Source organism: Ammospiza caudacuta, chromosome 4 (genome assembly GCF_027887145.1).
Source record: "Ammospiza caudacuta isolate bAmmCau1 chromosome 4, bAmmCau1.pri, whole genome shotgun sequence".
Taxonomy (NCBI): domain Eukaryota; kingdom Metazoa; phylum Chordata; class Aves; order Passeriformes; family Passerellidae; genus Ammospiza; species Ammospiza caudacuta.
The window spans coordinates 61,877,633-61,902,124 of record NC_080596.1 but is presented as its reverse complement, the minus strand read 5'-3'; the positions used below and the strand labels follow the sequence as shown (position 1 = coordinate 61,902,124).

Genomic DNA, 24,492 nt, shown 5'->3' with positions numbered 1-24,492 from the left:
CGTGCGGCGGCGGCGCGGACGGAGCCATGGACGGAGCGGCGGAGCCCGAGGCGCACACGCTGGTGAAGCGCGGAGCGGGGAGCGGCGGCCGCGGTGTAAGTAGCGCGGGGCGCTTTCCGCGGTGCGGGAATGCCCGCGGCCCTTACCGCGGAGCGGGAGAGAGCCAGGCGCTGCGGGCGGGGAAGCTCGGCCTGCGATGCCCACGCCTCGGGGAGGATTAACGGGAGAGGGAGTGATTCCCATCCTCTCTGGCGTGACGGGGAGGGTGGTGCGCGGAAGCTGCGGGAGCCAGAGTAACAGCCCGGGGCTGCCCCGAGAGCCGGGCACAGCTCACAGGTTGCACAGCCCGTCCCCGCTCGAGAAGTTGTTGGTGCCGGTGCAGGGGAGCCAGGCCGGTGTTGGGCAGAGCTAAAAGCGCCGCAGCCGCCCAGCCGGGACGCGGAGGATGCGCGGGGTCAGCGCGGGGCCGGGGGCGCCGCCGCCGCTGCCGCGGGTGAAGCGCCGGCCGGTCCGCGCTGAGCGAGGCGAGGGCGCCGCTGCTGCTCCCTCGCCGCTCCCCAGGACCATCCTATTGCAAAGCTCTCAGGGCGAGGGCAGAGGCGGAGAGAGGGACGCAGGTTTCCATTGCTCGCCCGCAGCCCCGAGGGCAGAGCTGGCGGAGGGCGCCGGGACCGCGGGCACCTGCCGGGAGCGCCTGGCCCAGCCGGAGCTGCTGCTCCCCGGTATGGTGCTCCAGAGTCCAGCCTTCCCGTGTCAATCAGCAATATCTATTTTAAAATACTAAACTTCCTTATGCATGCATGCAATGTTTGCCGCTAACGATTGTGCTTAATTTTAGTCTGAGGAGGGGGCTATAACTAACCAAAGTACAACACTCTAAACTGTGTTTTGAAAAATGAGGTGCGAACTGTCATGCAGTAAATGAAAAAAAAAAAAAAAGGCAAATTGAGACTCATGGTAGCCAGCACAAATATTTCACTGCATACTGAACAAGGACTGGAGTTGAGAAAAACATCTGTAGAGCACAGTGCCCGAAAACGTAGGCTTTCACAAGTAAGCATTCCTCGGGTACCTGCAGGTGTTTGCTGTGAGCTGACATGCAACTTTCCTGACTGAACTCTCATTGCTGTGGTGACGGTGACACGTCCCTGCCCTGGGCTGACAGCAGGGACGCATGAGCACACACACACCCGGCCGTGAAGCCAAGGAACACCTGAGAAGGAGGCGTGGCTGCCTTCTTGCTTCCTGGCCATTTAAAAGACACTGGGGCTTGTGCTTATCTTCTACTAATGTTGCCACAGGGTAAATATTTTTTTTGAGCAACAGTTTGATTTTTGGGTTTTTTTTTTTTTTGCATTCTTGCTTCATTGTGCTTTTGTCTTTATCTGGTGTTGCTGAAACCTGAGCAAATATTTAAAATAGTAAATGAGGAGACAGGCTGTGGAGAAGCTGAAGTTCATGTTCCAAGTTCCAAAACCTCTGAATTGAGTGAGCCTGAAGTTTTCTGCAGCTGCCTACATACTTAAAAACTCCATGGTATTGAATAAGTTTCTAAACCCAGCTATCACAGTGCGAAATTTTCTATGCACCTCTGTGATTTGCCCTGCAGTATCTTCCACTTAGCTTCACGTGCATATAATTTGCCTGTACTGAAATTTTTATGCATTCATTGATGGTTTTAATAACCATTTGGCTATATGTTCCAAATAATTTTGATTGCAGGATTTTCTGATATGTCTAATGTTGTTGAAGTAGAGCCCTTTAGAAATATTGCATTGAGATTACTGCATAACACTTGGGAACTCACACTTACTGCTTGTGAACCCTTTGGGAGCAGCCTGGTAGACCACCAGAAATATTTTCCCCAGCATTCATTCAGAGTAGTAGCAATTCCTTCTAAGTGCAGGAATGTTTGTGCATAGCAGAGAAATAATAAGCACCCAATATGAGATGTTATTATCAGAAGTTAAATAAAGCCTTATGTCAAGTTTCTGCATTTTGTTGACAAAGTAATGGGGCAAACTCTATGTGTGTGTGTGGCAGGCTCATTTTAAGAAGCTGGCTAATAACAATAAATTGTGTTTGGCTTATGTAATGATCTCAACAGGATATATTTCGTACACAAGGCTTTTGGCCCCCTGCACACTTCCTCCTGACCTGGCCAAAAGCAGGCTGGTTAATGAACTGTGTAATCTCTTAAAAGGTTCCCACACCATGTGGATGAAGTGAAAAGCACTCAGCCACCCTGCAGGGTTCATTTTGAACACTCAGAGCTGGCAGCTCCGAGCGTGGCAGACCCACAAGTGCTGGGCTGTACGCTGTGCTCCCCACCCTGGCACCCAGGTGTCTCATGTCGTCTCCACAGGTGACAGAGCCGGTGACAACAGTGTGGCACAGGAGCTCTGGCACATGCCCATAGCCACGGCGTGTTCACCTGCCCCGCTGTGCCCACAGGGCTGGTGGAGCTCGTTCCAGTCACTGTCACTGCAGCCATGCCATGTGCCAGCTACACAACCCTCCTTCATGCTCAGGACCTGCTTTTCCCAAAGTGAACACACAGCTTTGTGCAGCTGACAGAACGTATTCACTCTAACCTGTTGTGGTGTGGTCAGTGATAGAACTGAAGCTGAGTTCCTTTTAGGCATGCTTAAGCAGGTCTTCCTCCTTTTGAAAGGATTGGGGCTTCAGTGAATGAGGAAGCTGGGCATAAATTGCAGTGAGCTGAGCCTGAAATTCTATATTCTTATCATAGCTGGTTTTTAAATTGAAAACACATTAAAAATACATTCATTTTAGCACATTCAGAGCTGTCTTTCATTATCTACACAATGATATTTGCAATTGACCAGCCACCCAAACACTAACTCCAATGTCTCTTGGGAATGGCTGGGAATGGTCTCTTCTGCCATATTCTGTCATCCAGCAGGAGAACTGAATGGCAGAAAGTAACGCTGGGGAAGCTGGAAAGGAATGCAAATGCAAAATCTCTCAAATCAAAGCAGTTCTGCCTTTTATTCAACAGCTGATGTGGAAGCAGAAAGTGCAGATTTGGGCTGAAAAGAGTATGAAGAGGATGAGGGGAGGAGCCCTGAGGAGGGAGAAATACGGGTGTGCCACTGGCAAAAGGGCACTGGAGAGTTTGTGGCGAGTGGGGCATGTGGTGTGCACACCATCTCATGGATTTTCAGCCAAGTCAGATCTACCCACAGACCTGTTGTATCACATATATGCTATACCTCACTTCACTGTGTTAGTGATATACTGTCAACAGTTTCCTTTGCTGAGATTATGCTTCCCCAGCATTCTACTTTTTGATGTGGGAGCTGCTACAACACTTGCAGCAGAACTCTGTGAGGTTGAAAGAAGTTCAAATGTTCACTTATGCCTCCATAGATGTTAAGTGACATGCTGTCACTTCAAATGTAATGTTTCTCAGAATGAGCAGGGAAAAGTGTTTCAGGCTATTATTCTGCAGCAAGGACATCTGCCTGCAGGAGCTATGCAAGATAGCTAAAGGGTGTTTAAAACCTGAGGTATGTTAATTCTGAGTGTATTAGCAATGACTGCTTCTTTTCTTTGTTTTGCAGAATTGGTCTGGGAGTCTTGTTGTAGCCTCCTTAACTGGTGCTTTTGGGTCGTCTTTTCTTTACGGCTACAATCTGTCGGTGGTGAACGCTCCCGCAGGGGTAAGTGACTGACTGAAGCGGAATTTAACATCAGTAGAGGGCAGCCTTGTCCAACTATTGTCTCCTCAGCATCCTGCCTTTAAAGTACCCCTGATTACATAGTAGAAGGGGATTAAATCTCGTATAGCAACATTGTTTGCCCAAAACCTTCTTTCTGCTTCCCGTGAGGTTTTCACATAAATTCAGTAAGTGTCAGAGAGCTAAATGGTGCTGTTGAGGTGAGTGGGTGCACATGGTTTGCTTCTCATTCTCCCAGGTCCAGGCTAATCATGACTCTTCTTGCACACTTTTATGTGATAAAGCATTTGTAATATCGGACTGGTGAGTATTCAGTGGCTGCGTGCACACGTTCAGCAACTTCTGTTCACGTCATCCAATTCTAGAGGGCTGCACAACATTTCATTCCCACAGCACTGATATTGTAAATAATGCCTCTGGTTTCCTCTTAAATAATGGGCCCCCTGTTCTGTTGTGATGTCTTGTTTGGTTCTGAATTCTAAACTTCTTCAACTACTGGCTGCAACATGTGGGATAGATTCGATGAATAGAGGACTGTGAAATCAGTATACAAAATTTGTGGCATTTCATTAAAATATCAGTTATTGCAAATGGAAATCTGAACATTTTGTTTTTACACTGGCTGTCTAGAGACCCTCAATTCAGTCAAGCACAGCAGAAAGAAATTCAGGGGAGTTGCAAGCAACACTATTTTGAAAAGTAGCTCGTAAATATTGGAAATAAACTGTGCCAAATATTTAATTCCTTTCCAAAATAGTTCACTTCCAAAGCTAAGCTCCTTCTTTTATGAAAATCTCCTATTAAAATATGTTGCTAGATTTATACCTAAGCAGGTTTTTCATGTTAAAGCTGGATGCAATATTTATGCAAATAACAAAAGAAGCATTTTTTAAAATTTATGTTCTATATGTGGATTTTACTGGGTAAACTGTTGACCCAAAGGAGCAGGAAGAGACTCAGTCTATAGAAATCTTTAATTGCTTGCTTAATAACTTCTGGGAGTTTTCTTCAAGTTCCTTTTATATACTAGTTATTCAAGGCTGGATAAACTGGATGTTAGCATGACATGTCCAGTCATCACTTTACCTTGCAGTCATCAGAGGATAAAAACAGCTTAGAAAAAATCAGCAAGAAGCTGTAATTCTGTGAGCAATGGTATTGATTGTCCTGCTGGAAAAATCCTTCCTGCACTGCCTTGGGGCTGTCAGCAGAGCCAAGAATTGTTGAAGAATTGTTGAAGAACTATATGTAAATTCTTCCTGTGTCCACTTCCTTTCAGTGCGACAAGTTGTGTCAGCTCATCAAACCACAGGGGAATTCTCCTACAGTTCTCACTGGTGGGCTTTATTTCAGGTCATCTCATGAGGCAGAGTTAGTCTGACTTCCTGATTGTTACAAGGGGGAAATAAGCTGCACATACTCTGTTCACAGCTGAGCTTGCTTCCCACTCAGTTCCCTGTGGTTCTGGGGGAAAGAGCATGGCCCATCACAGGTATGATTCCCTGAGAAACCCAGAATTACAAGTTTCCATGGGCTCGTTCAAAGAGTCACCAGAATTTATTAAAAACATATGGGAGCATTTGGCAACAGGAAGACAAAAGCTTTAATTGAATATAAGATGAAGCTGTCTTTTTCTGAGCTGGATTTCTCCAGTTCATTTCATGGACTGATTGTGGCAATGCCTGTGGAACAATGATGTGCTTTGTGCTCTGTGAGGGAAGCAAAGTCCCTGCTACTTTCTGCTCTGCAGCCCTTGCCCTCTTCCTGCAGGAGTCTGCGGCTCTGAGTTCCTATGGCCCAAACACACAGCCTGCTGTGACAGCTGATTCTGTAGTTGTCACTGTGTGTGAGTGACCTCTGTAACTAGGGGTAAGACAAGGAAAAGATTTCTCTTGTTTTTAAAATATATCCATTAAATTCATATATATAAAAATTTATATATTCCTTATATTCCTCTTGTCTTTCTCATCCCAGCACTACTATCATAATGAAGTGAGGCAGCTGAGAAAATAAGATACTGATATCTGTCAGCCACCATTTTTTGTAGGCTTTGTTTACAGGCTAAAATTTCTGTATACAAGTTTATGCTTTTAGTGTTATTGAGAGACCTGATCAAAAATTCCCAAGAGAGTTTTACACAGAATTTAATGGATTTGAATCCAGTGGATTTGTTCTACCAAGTTTGTTTTTTTTTTCATGTGCATCTTCTGAAAAGTTCTATGTTTTATTAGCTTCCTATTTATTGGCAATGGGAGTCCAGAGAGAGGTGTTAGTACATGTCAGAGCATCCATCTGTCACTAGTGAGTGTTTTAGTTTGTACTTTCTTTTCTTGAATATTTGCAGTTATTTGATGTCTCCTTGTAAATAACAAAGCTATGCTGAGAAAATTAGTCATAACACAAGGGGAGAGTAATTTACATACTATTTTTAGCCATTATCATTAACAAGAAATGCTATTAGTGTTCTAAAACTGTTTTCTCTCAGTAATCATTACTATCAGAAATTAATTTCAAATAGACAAGAAGATGTCTGAATCGAAATATAATCTGAGTACTGGTGTTAAAGAACTAAGATGTTACTACTTGATTTAATGGCAGATTCATTTGGAATCTTACTCTGAAACTTCTAAATGATTCAAGCACCAAAATTACTTGTCTTTTTTATTTTTAAGGTTATTTTTAAATGTTTTTTCCCTGTCTGTTTAGAAACATTCAAGATGGGATGAGAGAAATGACCCTGTTCTCCTTTTAATTCAGGGTAAAAAAAAGTTTAATAGAAATTTGATGGATGGAAGACAAGGAATTGTATATTCCACCTTCACCTTTCTTAGCTATTTTGTCAATGGAGAGGTGATGATTTTAGTTTGCTAAAAGCCCTCAAATAGAATATTTCATGTGTCCAAGGCCAGACTTCAGGCAAAGTTTGAAATTCCTAGTTTGAACAGGGAAAATGTGGTGGAATATTATGCTGAGAAGAAACTGGGAAGAAGTAAGTAAAGATACAAGATCAAGCTTTTGATACTGTAGAGCTTGAGAGCTTTTCCCAAGGGTGCTGTGCCCTTCTGCTGTAGTGACTGCAACTTCTTGGTACTGCATCCTCACCAGAGCATCAGGCACAGCGTGGCATTTCCTTGGTTTTGAAGCAGGAGCAGCACAAAAACAAGGAAGCTTGACTAAAGAGAAAGTAAATAGGAGATGTCTCTGCAGGCAAACAGAGACTGTGTTAAAACACTGTCCTGGAGCTATGGCATCTTTACCTTTTAAAAAGATGAAAAACTTATTCTAATTAAACATCAGGGAAGGGAAGTTGTTAGAAGGCATCCTTCAAAAATCTGTGGTTGTGCTCATGTGAGGAAAGCAGAGGAAGAGTGTAAACTTTGGCAAGTTAAAGGCTAAAGGGTGATCTCATCCTGGGCATTCTTGGCTATCTGTGGAGATTTTTCCCCATCCCCATACAAGGTTCGGTACTGCCTTGTAGTTATATGTATATATACTTGGACAGACTCACCTAGTTTTATTGCAGTTTTATCTATAAATGAAGCCCCATTTTTTGGAGGAGAGAGACAGAAGAGCAGAAGTGATTCCTGCAAGAAAGCTATTGTGGGTTTTCTGAGTTTTTAATTCTGTTTCTCTCAGTTGTATTCCTCAAGTGTGATATATTTTTTTGCACATATTTTTATTATTTATTTTCTTTCAGTTTATCAAGAAGTTTTACAATGAAACTTGGGAGAGGAGATATGGCTTCTCAGTGGATGAAGGCACGCTGACACTCCTCTGGTCGATAACCGTTTCCATTTTTGCCATCGGTGGCCTTGTGGGCGCCATTATTGTAACCCCAATTGTGAAGTTCTTTGGGAGGTAAGTGTTTTGGAAAACTTGCATTTTCTAAAGTAGTTTCTCACTTAGTCTCTCTAGAAGGTTTTACTTTTATTACAAAACAAAACAAAACAAAACTTTAAATTCTGAAAACTTACTGTGCATCATTTGAGTTGCAGAAGCCATTTGCTCTGAACGGGCAGTGGGTTGAGATCTCAAGGAGTGTGACTTGTCAAATATGCCAAAGGAAAATACATAAAATACAAATTATTTCAGAAAAGACTGGCAGCATCTTGTTTCATGAGTTTACTAAGTATCTTACTGTAAACAAACAAAGCTATCATCATATCTAATTTGCTTCTTAACAGCATTTGCTGTCATACGGTAATAAAAATTTACTCTTTTTTCAATCCTTGTGTCAACTCAAAGCACAGTTTGAAGAACTGGACTAGGATGAAGTTCCTGTATGGCCTTCCCCAAGAAGGTGTTGGGCATTCTGTACAATGCAGTATTTTATCAAGTCTTGACCATAGAGAATATGAGTGTTTTAGGAATGTTTGTATTGGTGTGTGTTTGCATTTTTGCTGCAGGTACTAACTAGGTATTTCTGTAAAATTTTTGTGTCATACAGTCTTTCAAATAGGATTTGAAAGGTCATTTATCATTTATCTATATTTAGAAGAGCATGGGAAAAAAACCTCACCATTGTAGCATTCATCACAACTGCTAGTTTGGATTTTTCTTAATTGTAAATTCAATATTAATTGATATCTTTTAGTCAGCTAAATCACAGGAGAACATCATCATTGAGGCTTAAATACAAGTGTAAACCTTTAGTGTTCTTACTTCCCTATTTCATATTCTGACTATTTCCAATAGATTGTACTTTCCTAAGTCTATTTTTCATTCTCCCAACCTGTCCATATGTCATATTTCATCTCAAAGGGTGTATTTTCAGATTCCTTCATTTCATGCTTACAGCAAGTCAGTATTCTTAGCTGTTACCCATTCTTCATGATTTTTTTTTGTCACTTCAGCACTTGATTTCCAATTTTTAAATATTTTCCCTAGTTACATTATTTATTTTTTCAGGTTTTCAATTTCTTCTGCCAAATCATGCATTTGGTTTTAACATACTTGTTAGAAATATGAAATTGTGCCTGACTCAGACTGATTAATTCTCAGTAAATAGTTGAATCTTTATTAAAACAAAGTGAAGTAAAAATGGGTTCACAGAAGTCTAGAATTTTCAGTGAAGAGTAGAAGAGCTTTGTGTGCAGGTTTGTCAAAATTGATAAAATTGTTAAAATAGTTAAAATGGTGGCTGATCTCTGCTGTAGATACACTTCCACTGGAGCTGGTCGGGTTTCCAGGGCAGATCTCTACACTTGCAGACTCTGCCCCTGTTTATTATGTTTATCTCCATGATGCCATGAAAACAGCTCTGTTACAGATACAGAGTGCTGGAGCAGAGATGGGAAGGGGCTGTGAATAAAGGCTGCTCACCAAAGAATGGTTCTTGAGTTTGCTGCTCACCCTGCAGAGTGTTTGTCTGGTCTAGGAACCCAGACTGACACGTCATTATGGAAATTGAGGAGCACACAGTGAAATGTTGACAGAACAATAAAATACTTTGCTGTTAAATTGCTCAAGTGTAGGTTGGAGGGTTGTATCTATGATGAAGCTGAGCTCCATTTACACTGACACAGAATAATGAGCTAAGGGGGATTAAAAGCACTAGTCAGAAATAATGCATGACTTTAAAAGAACACTTTTGAATCATATTGCTGTAAGGTTAAAAACATAAATTCCAAATTACTGGATTCCTATTTACTTCAAGAGACATGTAAAGTAATTTTTTGAAAGGGAACCTTCATCCACATAAACATAATTCCCAAGTTCAGATGTGGCTTTAGCTCTTTGTAACTTAAATTCTCCTCTTCTAACGAAGAGGCTCTGCTGTTGTTTATCCTGACACCCAGACCAATATGCTCAAGGGATTGTTTAGGTCACTTCCAGGATCTCTCTCGAAGGAGGGAGAGGCTGAGCATCACACCAGGCTCCTCTCCTTGCTCCTGGTACCGCAGCCATTGGTCACACTCAGTGCCTTCGGTGAGAGAAGGGGCAGCGCAAGGGCTCAGGGTCAGTGTGCACAAATCCCTCTGTGCCATTCCCCGCTCCTCACTCCCCTGTGCTCTAGCGTGGGTCCCCATGGCCCACAGTCCTTGCTCAGGCCTGGATCACCCTCTCCTCCAGTGGCCTCGTTACACCCTCACTCCGTCTCCCCACAGAAGTCACCCCTGCAGCCCCAACAGCCCCCAAACCCTGCCACAGACACTGCTTTCCATAGCAACACCCTAAATGCAGTGTTCTCTTCTTTTCATTTCCTTTTCATTCTGTCAAAGTCTTTGTTTTTACCATGCTTTGGTAGGCTGTGCTTTTCTCAGCTGCATAGTATAAGGGTTTGCTGGCCAACTTTTTCTCAAAAATATGTAGTTTATAGTTTTTATTTAAATTAAAGGAGAAAAAAGCAGTATCTTCAGATGAATAAGACTTGTTTGACCCAAATGAACATTTTCTTTCCAGTTCTGTCATTATTTGTATCACTTCAGCCATCTCAGAGTGTATATCCATCTGAAAAATCTGTTCTAAACAGTTACAGTCATCAGTCTGATGGTTGTGCTGTATAGACCAAATGAATTGTATCTAATTTTTCTATCTTCAAGCCATGCTATTCATTCAGTGTTCAAAACTCACTAGAAAGCAGGAAACATGATTAAAAATACAGGTGTTAAATATAGCTCCTTTCAAAAACATATGCATCTGTTGTGAGAAGTTGGGTGACTTTTTCAATGGGGGTGAAATTTCCTCTTGATACTTACACATTGAAAAAAATTAGAACTGGTGGGACAGGAAAGGGATAGACAGCTTTCCTGGTCACTCCTTTTTAATTTGTGCCTCAAACTTGAGCAGAAAGTTCTGAGAGATGAAAACTAAAAGGAATTAGGGTGTTGGCAAATCAAAAGTTTAGATGTTTTGAAAATTTTGAAACGCATTTTTGTGATTTGGTTTATGCTTTTTAAAAAAGTAATAATTTGCCATAAAGAGTATTTCTTTTATTTGAAAAAAAAAAACTAGTATTTTATTTAACTGTTATAGAATGAACTAATTTTAAAATGGGGAAGAAGTATGTAAACCTGTATTTTTATTAATTCCAATAATTTTTAGAAAAGCGTTGCTTTTTATTACTTGAATGAACCCAAACATTTTTCCTAACTCTACAAGTAGGAAGTAATTTTCCTTAATGTATGGTTTCAATATTGAGAATTTAAGGATGAATTATAATGACACAGGTGATGTCACAGTTGGGAAGTTCTTGAAGTGTCAAAAACTGTATGTCACATTAAAGTGCCTGTAGTTATATCAGCTTATTGCTATTTGAAGTATATTCTTTGGGTTCTCCATACAGTCATCTATCCAGAATATGCTTAATTATATTCATCTACAGAGCCTCAGACCTGGCACTTGGGTTTTAGGATGCATAAGCTGGCTCCTTGCTGCGCTGTTGAAGTACAGCTCTTTAGTTACCTATGTTATGTTTTCTTTTAAACTGTGGTGTAGGTTTGAAACTGTACCCACGTGGGTATAGTGCTGTTTTTCAGAACTCCACACATCTAAGAGGCAGTGTTTGCTAGGCGCTTTTTATTTTTAGATATTTAAGAATAATAGCTTAGTGTGCTTCTAATATAGCTACATTTAACTGCCAGGATGCTGGTTTCTACCTAAACCATCTTTGCCTTTTAGGAAATGCACATTGGTGCTCAATAATGTGTTTGCAGTGGCAGCTGCACTGCTGATGTCCCTGTCCTTGCTGGCTGGATCGTTTGAAATGCTCATCCTGGGCCGCATCATCATGGGAGTGGATGCAGGTAAGCTTTGGTCCTGCTCTACATGTCTGAAATTATTGTGCTGTGCACACACTGCAGGTCAGCTTTGGTCACACTCTACATGTCTGAAATGCTTTGACTGTGCACACACTGCAGGTCAGCTTTGGTCCTGCTCTACATGTCTGAAATGATTGTGCTGTGCACACACTGCAGGTCAGCTTTGGTCACACTCTACATGTCTGAAATGATTGTGCTGTGCACACACTGTCTCCTCTTCCTCTGCCAGAATTTGCTTTACATCAAAGAGGTGTTCCAGGGACTAGCAATAGCCACACTGATTTCACTGGGACAAAATGGCACACTAAGGGCTGGAGGATCTGATGTTTGGAGGAGACACTGGGATGGATGCTCACCACTGCTAACAAAGCTGTTGTTTCCCCACCTTTCCTTTTCCAGCCATGGTAGAGTGTGTTTGTTTCCATGCCATGAAAACCCCTTGACTAGGAGAGTGCTTTCTGCTATTAACACTGCTTTTTGCTGTGCTTAGCAGTTGTTGGGTCCCATGTTAATACCTGCAGGACTAGGGAAGGTTGGTACTTTATCAGTTGTTCCTAGCAATATGGTGTTCCCAGTTTGAAAGTAAACCATGGAGGCGCTGCAGCACCAGAATAACCTGGCAGCTAGAAGGAAGGGTTCCTGCTAATTTTTATCCCAGATTACCATCAAGCAACCAAACTTCTGGAGCTGTGCAAACATTGCCATTGCACTGAACAGGGTCATGCATTTGTTTGTTCTGTTCCTGGCTTTAAACAGCATTCCAACTCTTATTTTATGCCTATTGTGAAGAGTTCATTGCAGCAATAAGCCTGTATTGAGAGGAACATCTGCTAATACAGTTTACAGTAAAAATACTCCATCTGACAATGTCTGTTCTGTCTGACTGATGCACTGGGCTTTTGTTCCCTTACCCACACCCATGTTAACATGATTTTGCTTGCTTTGGGATGAGAAAATTTAAAATATAAAATCTGTTCTCCTGGAGATTCTCATCTCTGAGTAACCTTTGGTGCTCCACATCAAAAAGCAGCCTACACACGTTGCTGTAGATCTGTAATAGATAATCAATCCCATTGTTATTAAATCATGTGAGACTAATTAGACATGCAGGGAAAATAATTCATGTTATGTATGGATAGATATAATTCTGTTCCTTGCATGTTTTTATGGCACTCTTGTGAGCAGATTATCACTCAGGCTCCTTTCAATAGAAATTGTTGCATACCTGGCATAATAAATATGTTTTGACTTAATATATGGGTTTTGTTCTTCTTTTGTAGGCATTTCATTAAGTGCCCTCCCCATGTATTTGAGTGAAATATCTCCTAAGGAAATTCGTGGTTCATTGGGTCAGGTCACAGCCATTTTCATTTGCATTGGTGTTTTCACTGGTCAAGTTTTGGGGCTGCCAGAAATATTTGGGCAAGTAAGTATTTAACAGACCTTTTCTATCAAAGAACACAAGCATGCTCTAAGTGTCATAGTTTCATATTGTGACTGGATTCACAAAAGTGGAAAACAGAAATATTTCCTTTTTGTTATGAAGCACTTTGAAAAGTAGTTTCCTCCATGTCTTCTACAAGCACATACTAAAAGCATGGCTAAGTTTGGTAGATGTGGCCAGCAGGTTCAACAGCTTGAGTGGCGCGTGTGTGTCAATATGCACATCTCCTTTTCCCCCTTTCTTGATGTACATCTATTTTTTTTAGTTTCCAGTTCCTTTGGACACCATGGAAATGCGTAAGAGTTTTTATATTTTTGATCTCTAATTTTTCAGTGTGAGATAGAGCTGAAAAGGCTTGGTTAGAGTTATTGTAAAATCTGAATAGGAAGATACTTGCTTAGTGATTATAGTGTTCCTTGTAGTGCAATCCTTACTTGCCCGGCTTTTAGACTAAGTGATAGAAGAGCAGAGTTAACACACACCTCTAGGGAAAGATTAACTATTCAGATAAGAGGTTGTCTTGTTGTCATAGGCTGAGATTAACTTGGTGGCCACTGGATGTCATCATTACTCTGAATAAATGAACTCGAGTTTTGTTCAGGCTGGCAATTGGAAATACAGAATCACACAACGGGTAAGGATGGAGGGAGCCATGCTGGTCATCTGATCTGACCAGGTGTTTTCCATTCAGAGATGATTCTTCAAGGCAGTGTGGAGGAAAGGTCTGCAGCAATCCTCTCACAGTGAAACTTGAAAACAGAATCCCTTCTGTTAGCCAGAGAAAGTAGTAAGGGGTTGGAAAGTGAGAGGAGCTTTTCCTTCTCTGTCCATCCAAAGGCAACTCCTTTGTAAATACATGATGCCACCCTCCCTGACACTTGTATTTTTGCCTGACCAGCTTTCTTATTCTGTCCCTTTATTCTGTTCAGCTCTCCTAAAGGCAAATGATTTGATTTAATTTACCCTTTACTGAAGGATTGATTTCTCCCCTGCCCATCCAAAGCAATAGATTTTAGGGAAAAACTTAAAATGGCTTTTATTGTGTCACTTCAACAGATGTCCCTTCAATTAGCTTGGGAGCAAGTTTATTACAAACAAGCGTATGAAATGTCAAGAGGCCAATTTGATTGATCAGAGTATGGCAGCCTTTATATAGCAGGAGATTTTTTTAATTTGGGTTTTTGATACATGCATGCACTTTTAAAGTTGAGGTGTCAGGAAAATTCTTATTCCTTGATTTCAGCTCATTATTGCTAGTTTTATTTCTCTTCTTGGCTTCCTTTAATCACTGTTGTTGCTGCTACCAAATTATGGAGGTAGTGTTTCTGTTTCTACAAATTGCTTTAGTGTGAAGTTAATTAATATCCCACCATTAAAGACAGACATTATGTAGGAAGAAATATGCTTTATCTACAGAATTAGTTTTGTCAAGATGGGTAACATCAGCAAGTAAAAGAAACAAAGTTTTGGCTGATGTGGATCACAATATTTCCAACCAATTTATTGGAGGCAGCTTGAATATTCTAGTTGGGTAGGTGGGTGGGGTTTTTTCTTTTCATTCCTCTTGGTTTCAGTCAAACAGGATTTTTTTTCCTTAGATTTGTGGGGTTCCCATTGAAACTCCTTCAGTGGGAGTTGTTTTTTATTTTGCTGCGCTGTAGTTGTTTGTTTCTTATCAGAATTTGTTGTAAATAATACTACTTACAAAAACTAGTCTTCTGTCATAGTTTCATAACGTTTCTGCTGAGATCTGTCATGTCTATTACTTGTAAATTGAGCAAATATCTAAGAGGTTGTTAAACATTGTATCTAAGCATGGATGGTATTGAAGAAAGGAGGGACAAAACCAGAGATGAGAGTCTTGCTGGAAGAGAATCTTTGGAAAAGGGATGGACATAAGAATGGCTGTCGGCATGACTGAGGTCCTTCTTGTAAGAGAAGGTGACAGCAATATTGTTTGTGTGGTCAAGTCAGCAGAGGGAAGGGACAGGAACTGACTGCACCTTGTTAACACAAGGAACAAAGAATAGAGTGGCCTAATCTCAAAGACAATATGGCTACAAGAATGATTTTTTAAAATAAATATTGTGTGAATAATTGCATGCTGAAATTTGTCAGAGTGATGTTTGGAACAGACTCCCGGCTGAAGTAACTTGAGCAGAAAATTAAAATTTTAAATTGGAGCTTGATGCATTTATGTGAATTACATGAGGTTGTTGCCTTAAGTGGTTCTTAGAAGTCTCTCTGCAGAAAAGGAAAGTGTTTATGTTGGCTGTGGGGCATAGTGTTAACAAGCACTTATTAACAACCTAAGTGATGATTTCCTCTGTTATCAAATGCAAAAGTGTTTCTTAAAATGTGAAATTGTGATAAAAATAGCTCTAAAGCAATGAGTATTACTTGAGGCAACTCAAAAGTCCTTACTGCTTTTTGTATCAAGTATGTTAAGGAGCCCTAAACAGATTTTTTAGCAATCTTTCTTTTGTCAAGATTGGTCAAGGTGCAGCAGGAGGGATGTGGGCAGCCCCAGGTGCAGTGCTGAGGGGCAGTGTCAGCTCTGGCTGGGTTACTGGCTCAAGGCTGGTTGGCTGTTTCCCATTCCTTCAGTTTTCCCAAGCTTTCTATTGAAAGTGCTGAGGATTGGCAATCTTCTCATTTCCTTCTAATACATTTTCATGACAGTTCTGTCAACTTATTCACGTAATTCTTTTGATCAACTATTATTTATTCCTTAGTACTTTTCTGTTTGTTTTTTTTTTCACCACCTTCTACAGTGTGCTTCCTCTCTCCTCCCCCTATCACCTGTGATCTTTGTGTTTCAGATTAAACTTCACCTCCTCTAGTAACACAAGCTCTTTAATCTCTTTCTCACCCTGTAAGCTGTTGTCTCCAATAGTTCCTGGTTTAAATTCGAACCTAGGAGAACAAGATTATACAGCTAACCCAGATGAAATAATACTTTATAAAAAAAGAATTATATTAAATATTTACTGGTTCTCCTGGGAATATTTTGTCTGAAGTAATGCAGAAATGCAATTTTTAATGCAAATTAAATACAATTTAATTCTTTTCTGTGTCCTGCCATATTGACATGAACTAGACAAACATGACTATGTCCAATTTTTAAATTATAGTATAAAAGAGCAAATGGAACAAAAAATTTACAATCTAATAAAGACTGTAATACCCAAATACAGGCAATATTTTTGATTCTGGATATATAGAATTTCATTGTATTTGCCTCCAAAGGTACTAATTTTAGAATGTGTTTCTTCAGTATGCAGTGCTTACCAAGAGTGATTATGTGAGAAAAGTTCCAGTTGTGATAGCAGTCCTCTGCTGCAGTGACTTGATAATCTTACTTGCTCTCCACAGTCCTAATTGCCTCCCATCCAACAAATTGCAGCTGTGCTTTTTATTCAAGATTCTGATTCTTATAGGTCTGGAAAATTCCTGAGGCTTGGGAAATTGCACCATGGTAAAGGGGGCTGGTGATCAGAGTACAGAGCACGATGACTTCATGTGCTGGTGACCTGCTTCTCCCCAGCGCCCCAACAAGCTGTGTGCTTCTTTTCACCTGCTGGCATCTTGTGTTCTGTAAGCCAGAGTCCTTAACTCTTGAGGAAGCCACGGCATCTGTAGGTGACAACTTGGTGCAGGCCCACGGGTGTGCAATGATGTTATCTGCTGTAATGTGGGCACTGAATTATTGCTGCTGGCTGCAGGATTATTTAATTCAGGCCATTTTTGGTTGTACAGCATGTGCAGCTTTTCATATATCTGACTGAAGGAAAAAAAAACAGATAATAAGATAAGGACAAACTATCTTAGACCAGTCACGTCTTCAAACACTGCCCTTCAGGTATTTCTGTTCTCTCTGTTTCTGTGATTCTGCAATTGAATCACCCAGCCTATTTTTCCTGACAGATTGCTCTTGCAAAGCAAAGGCCAGCACACTGTCAGCTTCAGCTTTGAAAGTTCAAATTTACACTTACTGTCTTGGGGAAATATTGTGTGGCCTGATTCTGACACATTCCATGTAACTTTAGGTATCACTCTGGCTAACTCATCTAGTTCCTCCTGCAGGGAACGTCCTGCTCCACAGGTTTTCCTTAGCATGGTAACATCTCCTAAACATTGTAAACTGTCTGATTGTCTAGTCTATGGCTTCATGCTGTTTAATGAAGGTGGGCTTTAACCTTTCTCTAAATTATAGAGGATTTAGTTTCTGAATCCATTTGCAGTAGTCACAGTATTCTTATTTTCAATATACATTGGGCTTCAGTATCTCTTTCTGTGTATCAATACCAGAGAAAAAAAATGTTTCACAGTGTATATATTGATTCAGGACAGGTAAAGCTGAAACAGTTGCCTTTGCCATGCCATGCTTTCCTCAGACCTTGGCTTTGAGCCCCTTTTTCCTGCTCTTGGTGTACCAGGCTTTGCCAAGCTGCAGCTGTTTTCCCTGGAACTGGCCCCAGTGCCTGGCCAGCTCTGGCTGCTTCTCTGACTGAACAGCTGCTCTTCCCATTGGTACACCAATGGACAAATAGAATTTGGTTTTTGTCTGTTGACTTCACTAGCCCTACTTTAAAAACTTCAAGTGTTTCTAGGTCATGCAGGCAGGAGCTTGCCTGACTACATGGTTGCATTGTTTCCTAGTGGATAGCATGTTTCCCTAAAAACTTTGCTTGGCTTGCATGGTAAGACTTATCAGGGGAGCACTTCCTGAATGAACCCATATGATGTGTTAGTGTTTCAAGGCAAAAAAAACCCCACAAACACAACAAGGTAAAGATCCTGATGTGTTCATCTCTTGAGTGTTGCTAGTAGAATAGATTTAGTCATTCTGTTATAAAAAGAGTGTAATCAAGCAGTACAAGGTACAGGAGTGAGCAACAATGATCGGATTTGGAAAGTGGCTTCTTGAGGAGAAAAATCGGGGTTAAACAACTCTTGTGGGTAACCCCATGCTGGGGAAACACTCAAAGCATAAGTGCATCAGAAACAAAGTGTGCCAGAGAAGGTTTAGAATTTATTCTGAAATGACATGATGTCTTTTCTAGACTCTTCTCAATCTTTCTTTAAAAGCACTTGGAATTTATTGCAAAAATCTTGTACATGGTTAGAGTTACAAACTTTATGAATTGGATGCTATTTTTGTCACAGAAGACATATTAATTAGTCTAATTAAACTTTTTTGAGGATTTTTAGCAGCTTTAATGCATATTTGGATAGACAATACCGTTGTTAAAAAGGTATTTAGCCAGAAATAGGTTTGTGATACACAATGACACTGGCCAAATTGTCCTCCTCATAATTCATTATTTTAGCAAAGAAATTCTGCTACTGATATAAGTATCAATATCAATTTCTGCAGCAAATTGAGCTAAATCTTGAAAAGGACCAATTAACTCCATAGACACTGTACAATATGTCAGTAAGGAAGAATCTTTGTGATGAGTCCCTTTCCAGTTAGTTTTTTAGACAAGTGAGCCTTGCTGAGGAATAGTTGTGATAAAACTAAAAACTTCTGTAGATGCTGTGTTACACTCTCATTTTCTTCACCAGACTTCTTAAAATGATTTATTTGATGCAACAGGTAACTGTGTATTTAGGAAAGTTTATATAGGAGTGTTACATTTTGCTCTACCAAGGTCTTTTAAAAGTACTCCTTCACTTGCACAAAAACAGACAGCGATGGAATAGGTTGTACAGCCTGTGCAGTTGAAGGCTTTTCTGAAAATAAGCTTTGTTTTTTACTTGTCAAAGCTTCATTTTCAGCATGATTTTGCTTTGTTTTTCTTTTATTTTCTTTTTTTTTTTTTTTTAACTGATCCTTCTTCCTAAGACTCTCGACTCAGATTCAAGGATTCCTTAAAAACTGTCAGTGAATTATAGATGAGTAGAGAAAGCAATTCCAAATTGCTCTAGGGACCTGTAGCTTGCAGGTGGACACTAATGGCAAATGGTCTGCTGGAGATGCTCTTGAAATGAATCTGACACATTAGCATGATAACACAAAGTATGAATCAACCACTTTCTGAGTATTTTTCTATGAGCTCTTTTGTTCTGTGTGTTTGTCTTCTTCTTGAGCCATGATAGTGACTATAGTTAAAGATATTATTCTTTAAAATACAAGTGAGAATTTCAGAGTATAGAACAGAGAGCTCTTCTGGCAATAAGAGACAGGTGAACTCTTGCAGCTTCATGCAGAGTGTTGGAAATTAAAGTAGCTTATCCTTATGCTGTCTACAGAATATAAAAAGGTGTTTGTACTTTCCATTAGAGTAGGACAAATACCTCCACCAGTTTAGCATTTTCCAGCATCACTTGAAATCCTAAAGTGTCCTCTTTGTAATAATTTCAAACATCTGGCTAGAATAAAAAATCCCATAACATCTTTACTCTGCCTAGTTATATTCTGAAAGTCTAGTGAACTGAAGCAAAGTCAAGATTGGAAGCCAGTAATTAGTGGTGCGGCCCAGAGTTCCAGTCCTGTTCAGTATCTTCAATAATGACCTGGATGGTGGTGGAGCTGTTTGTATCTGTAGAAACATGCTGCTTTGTGGAGTCTATTTGAGTATATGAATTGCTAGTTCTTAATGAGTTCCTAAGAGCAAAGGTGAGTGTAGGACTTGGGATAAATATCAGGAATTTTCCTCATCAGCTCTGGTTCCCAGTTGTGGGGGTTTTTGGTCAGGATTTGTCTAAGTTTAGAGCAAGTGTTTGAGGAAGTGGCCTCATAGTACTCCTGGGAACCATCCTGCTGTTGAGCCAGGCTTGCAAAAGGTGACTCCAAGTTACCCTGGTCCCTGCCAATCCACTGGACTGCTGAGCTTGTACAGTATTTCTTAAAAACACAGAAGCAAAACTGCCTTATATTCATGTGCTAAAATACAAAACTGAATGAAAAGCTAAAGCCTTCCCTGAAGAGTGTTTTAAAACTTCTGCTAAGGATACAGGAGACACATTGGTGCTTATAAGTGGCTGCTCAAATCCTTTAAGGGGATGATAATGCTAAGAAAAACTCAGAGAAACACCCTTACAAAGAAAGGAATTTCAGGAAGGAATTTCAGGAAGGAAGGAATTTCAGGAAGGAAGGAAGGAAGGAATTTCAGGAAGGAAGGAAGGAATTTCAGGAAGGAAGGAATTTCAGGAAGGAAGGAAGGAAGGAATTTCAGGAAGGAAGGAAGGAGTTTCAGGAAGGAAGGAATTTCAGGAATTTCAGGAATTTCAGGAAGGAAGGAAGTGTCGGAAGGAAGTGTCGGAAGGAAGGAAGGAAGGAAGGAAGTGTCGGAAGGAAGTGTCGGAAGGAAGTGTCGGAAGTGTCGGAAGTGTCGGAAGTGTCGGAAGTGTCGGAAGGAAGGAAGGAAGGAAGGAAGGAAGGAAGGAAGGAAGGACATATTTCAGTGCTTATTCAGATAGTCACTAATTTCAGCATGTGTTTGATGTCTGCCTGCACTTCCTGCAACTGCTACCAGACACACCAACTAAGAATTGCTTGAGGCAGTGATTTTGAAGATGGAAATCCTTTTTCAAATATTCTCAGTTTTTTTCTTTTTCTAGCCATGGGACGTTTCCATCCTCTTTTCACAGTAGCACATAAGGCATGAAGTTTGTTACTGCTGAAGCAATTTCCAAGTCTTTTATCAAGGCACAAGCACTTCAATACAAGCTGTGAGTTGCTGATCAGGGACATGAAGGTCACCTCACTCAAGGGTTGATTGATCCAGACAAGGAAAGATGCTGTGCAGGCACCAGGCACAGCCTTGCTGGGTCTGATAGAAGTGCAGAAATGCTGTCAGGACCCTCTGGGTTGTTGCATATTCACAGTTCAGTAGGACCCATGGGAAGAGGTCTACTCTGTCATACCTGCCCTGCTGGGGGAATGTGGTAGAGTTGATAAATTTCTAATGGAGACATTAAGTGAGGTGCTCTGTTTATATCTATTGTGGATCAACTGAGATTATGTATTTACTGGAGATTATAAATCAACTTTTTATTGGTTCCCTGAGACAGACACAACAGTATTTATTCATCCTTTTTCTGTACAGAACTCATTAAGTAATACATGGGAAAACAGCTGTGTGTCTTCATGTTTGCAAATGAGTTTCAGTCCATTAAAGTTGTGCTGTGAGGCTTCAATTCCCAAAGCTGTAACAACATATGGCTGATGGGCCATTTGTAATATTGAAATGTTGCAGTTTTGCATTTGGGAAGGAGAACATCTTACAAGAGAGGAGTTGTCTGAAAGTGGAAATGTGGTTATGGAAATAAGAGCACTATGGAGATAAATATATAATTTACACTCCACAATGAACAAAATACTTAATTACAGAAGATCTAATGTTGGGATGAGAGTTGATCGTCAGTGAGGACTGCTGCTCATAGACAGTGAAACAGTGCTCACCTGACTCTTGAGAAGATTTCTATGTAGCTGTTCCCTGCTTAATTAGGTCAGTTGGAAAAGCAGTAGACAAGATTTCCTGGAAAGATATCCTTCAAAAGATGTGAAGGAAAGAAAGACATCAAAACACCAGGGAGGCTGACAGCAGTTGTTTATAATTTTCTCCTTATCCACTGAAACATAGTTAACCTATGTAACTAAATTTAGAGCATTGTTTATACTGATATTTAAAATATGACATTCTGCTACTTGATCAGACTTAAAAAGGTGAGTTTTTTCACCTATTGTAGCTGACCTAATAACAAATAGTGTCTGTCTATAAAACACATCTTACCTTGTGTAAGTTGGACTCTGCTTCAAATGTTTAGGAGCAAATGAATATTTCGGATTTTCCTGTTTCCTAAGTGTTTGAGTATTTGATAATACTTACAAATCTGTTATTAAACAATAAATCTAAATTGTTTTCACCTGTGACTTCCTTCCAAGTGTGTTTCACACACTGGGGAAATAACCACCACTTAAAACATTTTTGAAGGTTCTTAACCTTCAAAATTAACATTTCAGTTTTAGTTTCTATTATACATTGTAAAACTATCTATTATTGCAAATTCATGTCCTAATATGTAAATTTATCCTCTACAAATTGGGTATTAATGCCATGGTAGATTGGTCAAACACTGTAGGATAGTATGCAGTTATCATATTGAGTAGGAGGGTGTGTTTTCTACTCTTGAGTGCCTTTGCTTTTGAAACTACTGGCAAAAGAAAAAAAATGGGAGGTATATTATTGATTAGTATTTTGAGGGATTTTTTTAAACTTGAAGTAAATGTCAAGTTAAAATTAATTTGGTTTTGATTTTTTAAAATCCAAACCAAATTTTTTTGTCAGTAAAAAAATGTTAAGATGAAATATTCAATAATTTCCATTGTTTTTAAAACAGCAAATGTGCTTTGGGCGCTTTTATGTTTGTTTTTCTCTTAACCTTAATATACCTTAGTCTAACTTTCATAACTTCACTTTGGCAAAATATAATCAAATAAAAAAAACATTTGCATCCAACGCAATTTCTAGATGCCCTGGAGTGCTTCTCTTCATCTCCCACTACAGTCCCAAAAGGAAGCAGGTCTCTGGATTTCTATGTGCTGCATCTGCCAGTCCCACAGGGACGTCTGAGGTACCCAAGGGCATCAGAATTATTGTATCTTCTCATGTTTAAAAAGCTAAGTCTTATCCTACTCAATTATTTTAATTTACTATTTTTATATTTTGTTATTTATGGATGCTAACCTGAGTCTAAATGCATCACTGAAAGGAAGCTCTGTCAGAAATTTTGTCTCTAGCTCCATCATACCTCTAATATTTCTTCCTAAATAAGCTCAAATATATATGCTGGCTGCTGATAATAATCCCATGTGAAAGCTTCCCATTTCCCATTGCTTTTTCTCTGAAATTTTTGCTTTTCTTGGATATGAATAAATGGGGACAAATTATGCCATATAAGTGTGCAGTGAAAAGTTAGCTGTTACTCCAATAAAAAGCTGGACAAAAAACCATCTGGGGAACTTGTGACAGATACTTTAATTCTCCCTCTCAATACTTCCACGATCTAACATGCCATTCAGTGAAGAGAAAATCATGGTACTCAGACACCAAACACTTTCAAAGCTGTTTTAAGTTCTTATCCAAAGGCCATTTACTCAGTAACAAAAATCTCCTGCTGATTTCTGTGAATTTTATATCAGACTTGTACAGCCTTGAGTCTGTGATTTTCTGTACAGATTATTACCTGGGAAGATACTGATACCTGAGCAATCTTCTTGTCAGAGTTATAGCTGTAGTAGGGACCTGTAAAAATAAACATCTGGGTACAGAACAGCGGTGAAATACACATATTGTCTGAGTTGCCTCTGTTTTAAACAGGAAGGTAAGCAATTTGTACCTCTGTTATTGAAATTCTTTTTGGCAAATTGGGTTACAGAAAGGGTCATGCAAAGAGAAAATTGTGTCCAGCAGGGCTATAACTGTGAGATTAGCATCCCCTGCAGCCAGAGGAGATTGCAGAGCAGTGTTTGGAGTGGTGCAAGGAAGGTAAGAGGAAGGCAATTGTTTTGCACCTTATACTTGAGCAGCTGCTCTGAAGCCTGAGATGCAAAACTTCTCTTTTCTCAGCTGCCACATTATCATCACCACTGTGCCATAGCCTTGACTAAAGGAAGAAAAGTTAGTTCTAAAGCTAAGAAATTAGTTCCATCTCAGTGTTTTTTCAGTCCTTGGCCCCAGGCCAGCGTGGTTGTCCTTTACTTTTAGGAGTGTTTTATGTGGTGTGGTAGCAGATTAACAGAGAAATGCTGAACTTGTGCAGTATTCTGGGCTTTGCATGCCTAAGTAAATTTTCCCAGTCTGTTCTGAGCAAGGATACAATTTTTTTTTTTTTTTTTTTTTGTGGGCCAAATGGGATATTTCTGATATCCAATTTTTGTGCCAAGTCTGTACAAGAAAGGACAAAATTGAATTGCTTGAATATGAGCAGACAGTAACATCATGATGCCCCATGGTACCTTAGGTGTCCCTGTGAGACTGGCAGGTGTGACACAGAATATCACAGAGACCTGCATCCTCCTGTAGCTGCAGCAGGAGGCTGAGGCAAGATGCTCTAGGGCGTCTAAAAATTAGACTAGATGTAATTATTTCTGTCTGTATGTGTGATTATATTTGGCAAAATTAAAATTTTAAAAGTGTTCCTGCTCTTTATAGAAAATGCAAAAGAAGAGACTACCAAATCACTATTTCCTGGATATTTTCAGTATCTTGCATTGCATGCCAGAGGCTTTTGTCTCTTTGTTCCCCACATACAAAATGGGTAAAATATGTCATTTTACAGAAGAACATTATATAAAAAGGTCATTTCTGTTTATAAGTTGTTCAGCACTGTAGTAAATTCATCACAACCCCATCCCCAAGGAATTAATTCCAGAATAAATACTTAAATGGTGATTATTTAATAGTGACTGGTAAATAGACTTGCTCACTGAGATCACAGATCATCCTGTGCACTGGGTGCTAAAAAGGGGAAAAGAGTATTTATTTTGATACCATCTCCTGCTCATTTCAAGCATTAGAGGTAGCCAAGCCCTTGACAGTGCTGTGAGGCAGCATGGTGGCTGCACAGGGAT

General features: G+C 40.0%; 1 protein-coding gene across 1 annotated transcript in view; it reads left to right on the top strand.

Annotated features, from left to right (window-relative positions):
• Positions 1-445: 445 nt before the first annotated feature.
• The window catches only part of SLC2A9 (solute carrier family 2 member 9), a 76,189-nt gene continuing 52,142 nt past the window's right edge, over positions 446-24,492 (top strand). The window contains exons 1-5 of the mRNA XM_058804340.1: positions 446-727; positions 3,588-3,686; positions 7,402-7,562; positions 11,325-11,449; positions 12,745-12,890. Of these exons, the coding sequence (XP_058660323.1) occupies positions 446-727; positions 3,588-3,686; positions 7,402-7,562; positions 11,325-11,449; positions 12,745-12,890 (813 nt within the window). The remainder of the gene's footprint in view (positions 728-3,587; positions 3,687-7,401; positions 7,563-11,324; positions 11,450-12,744; positions 12,891-24,492) is intronic.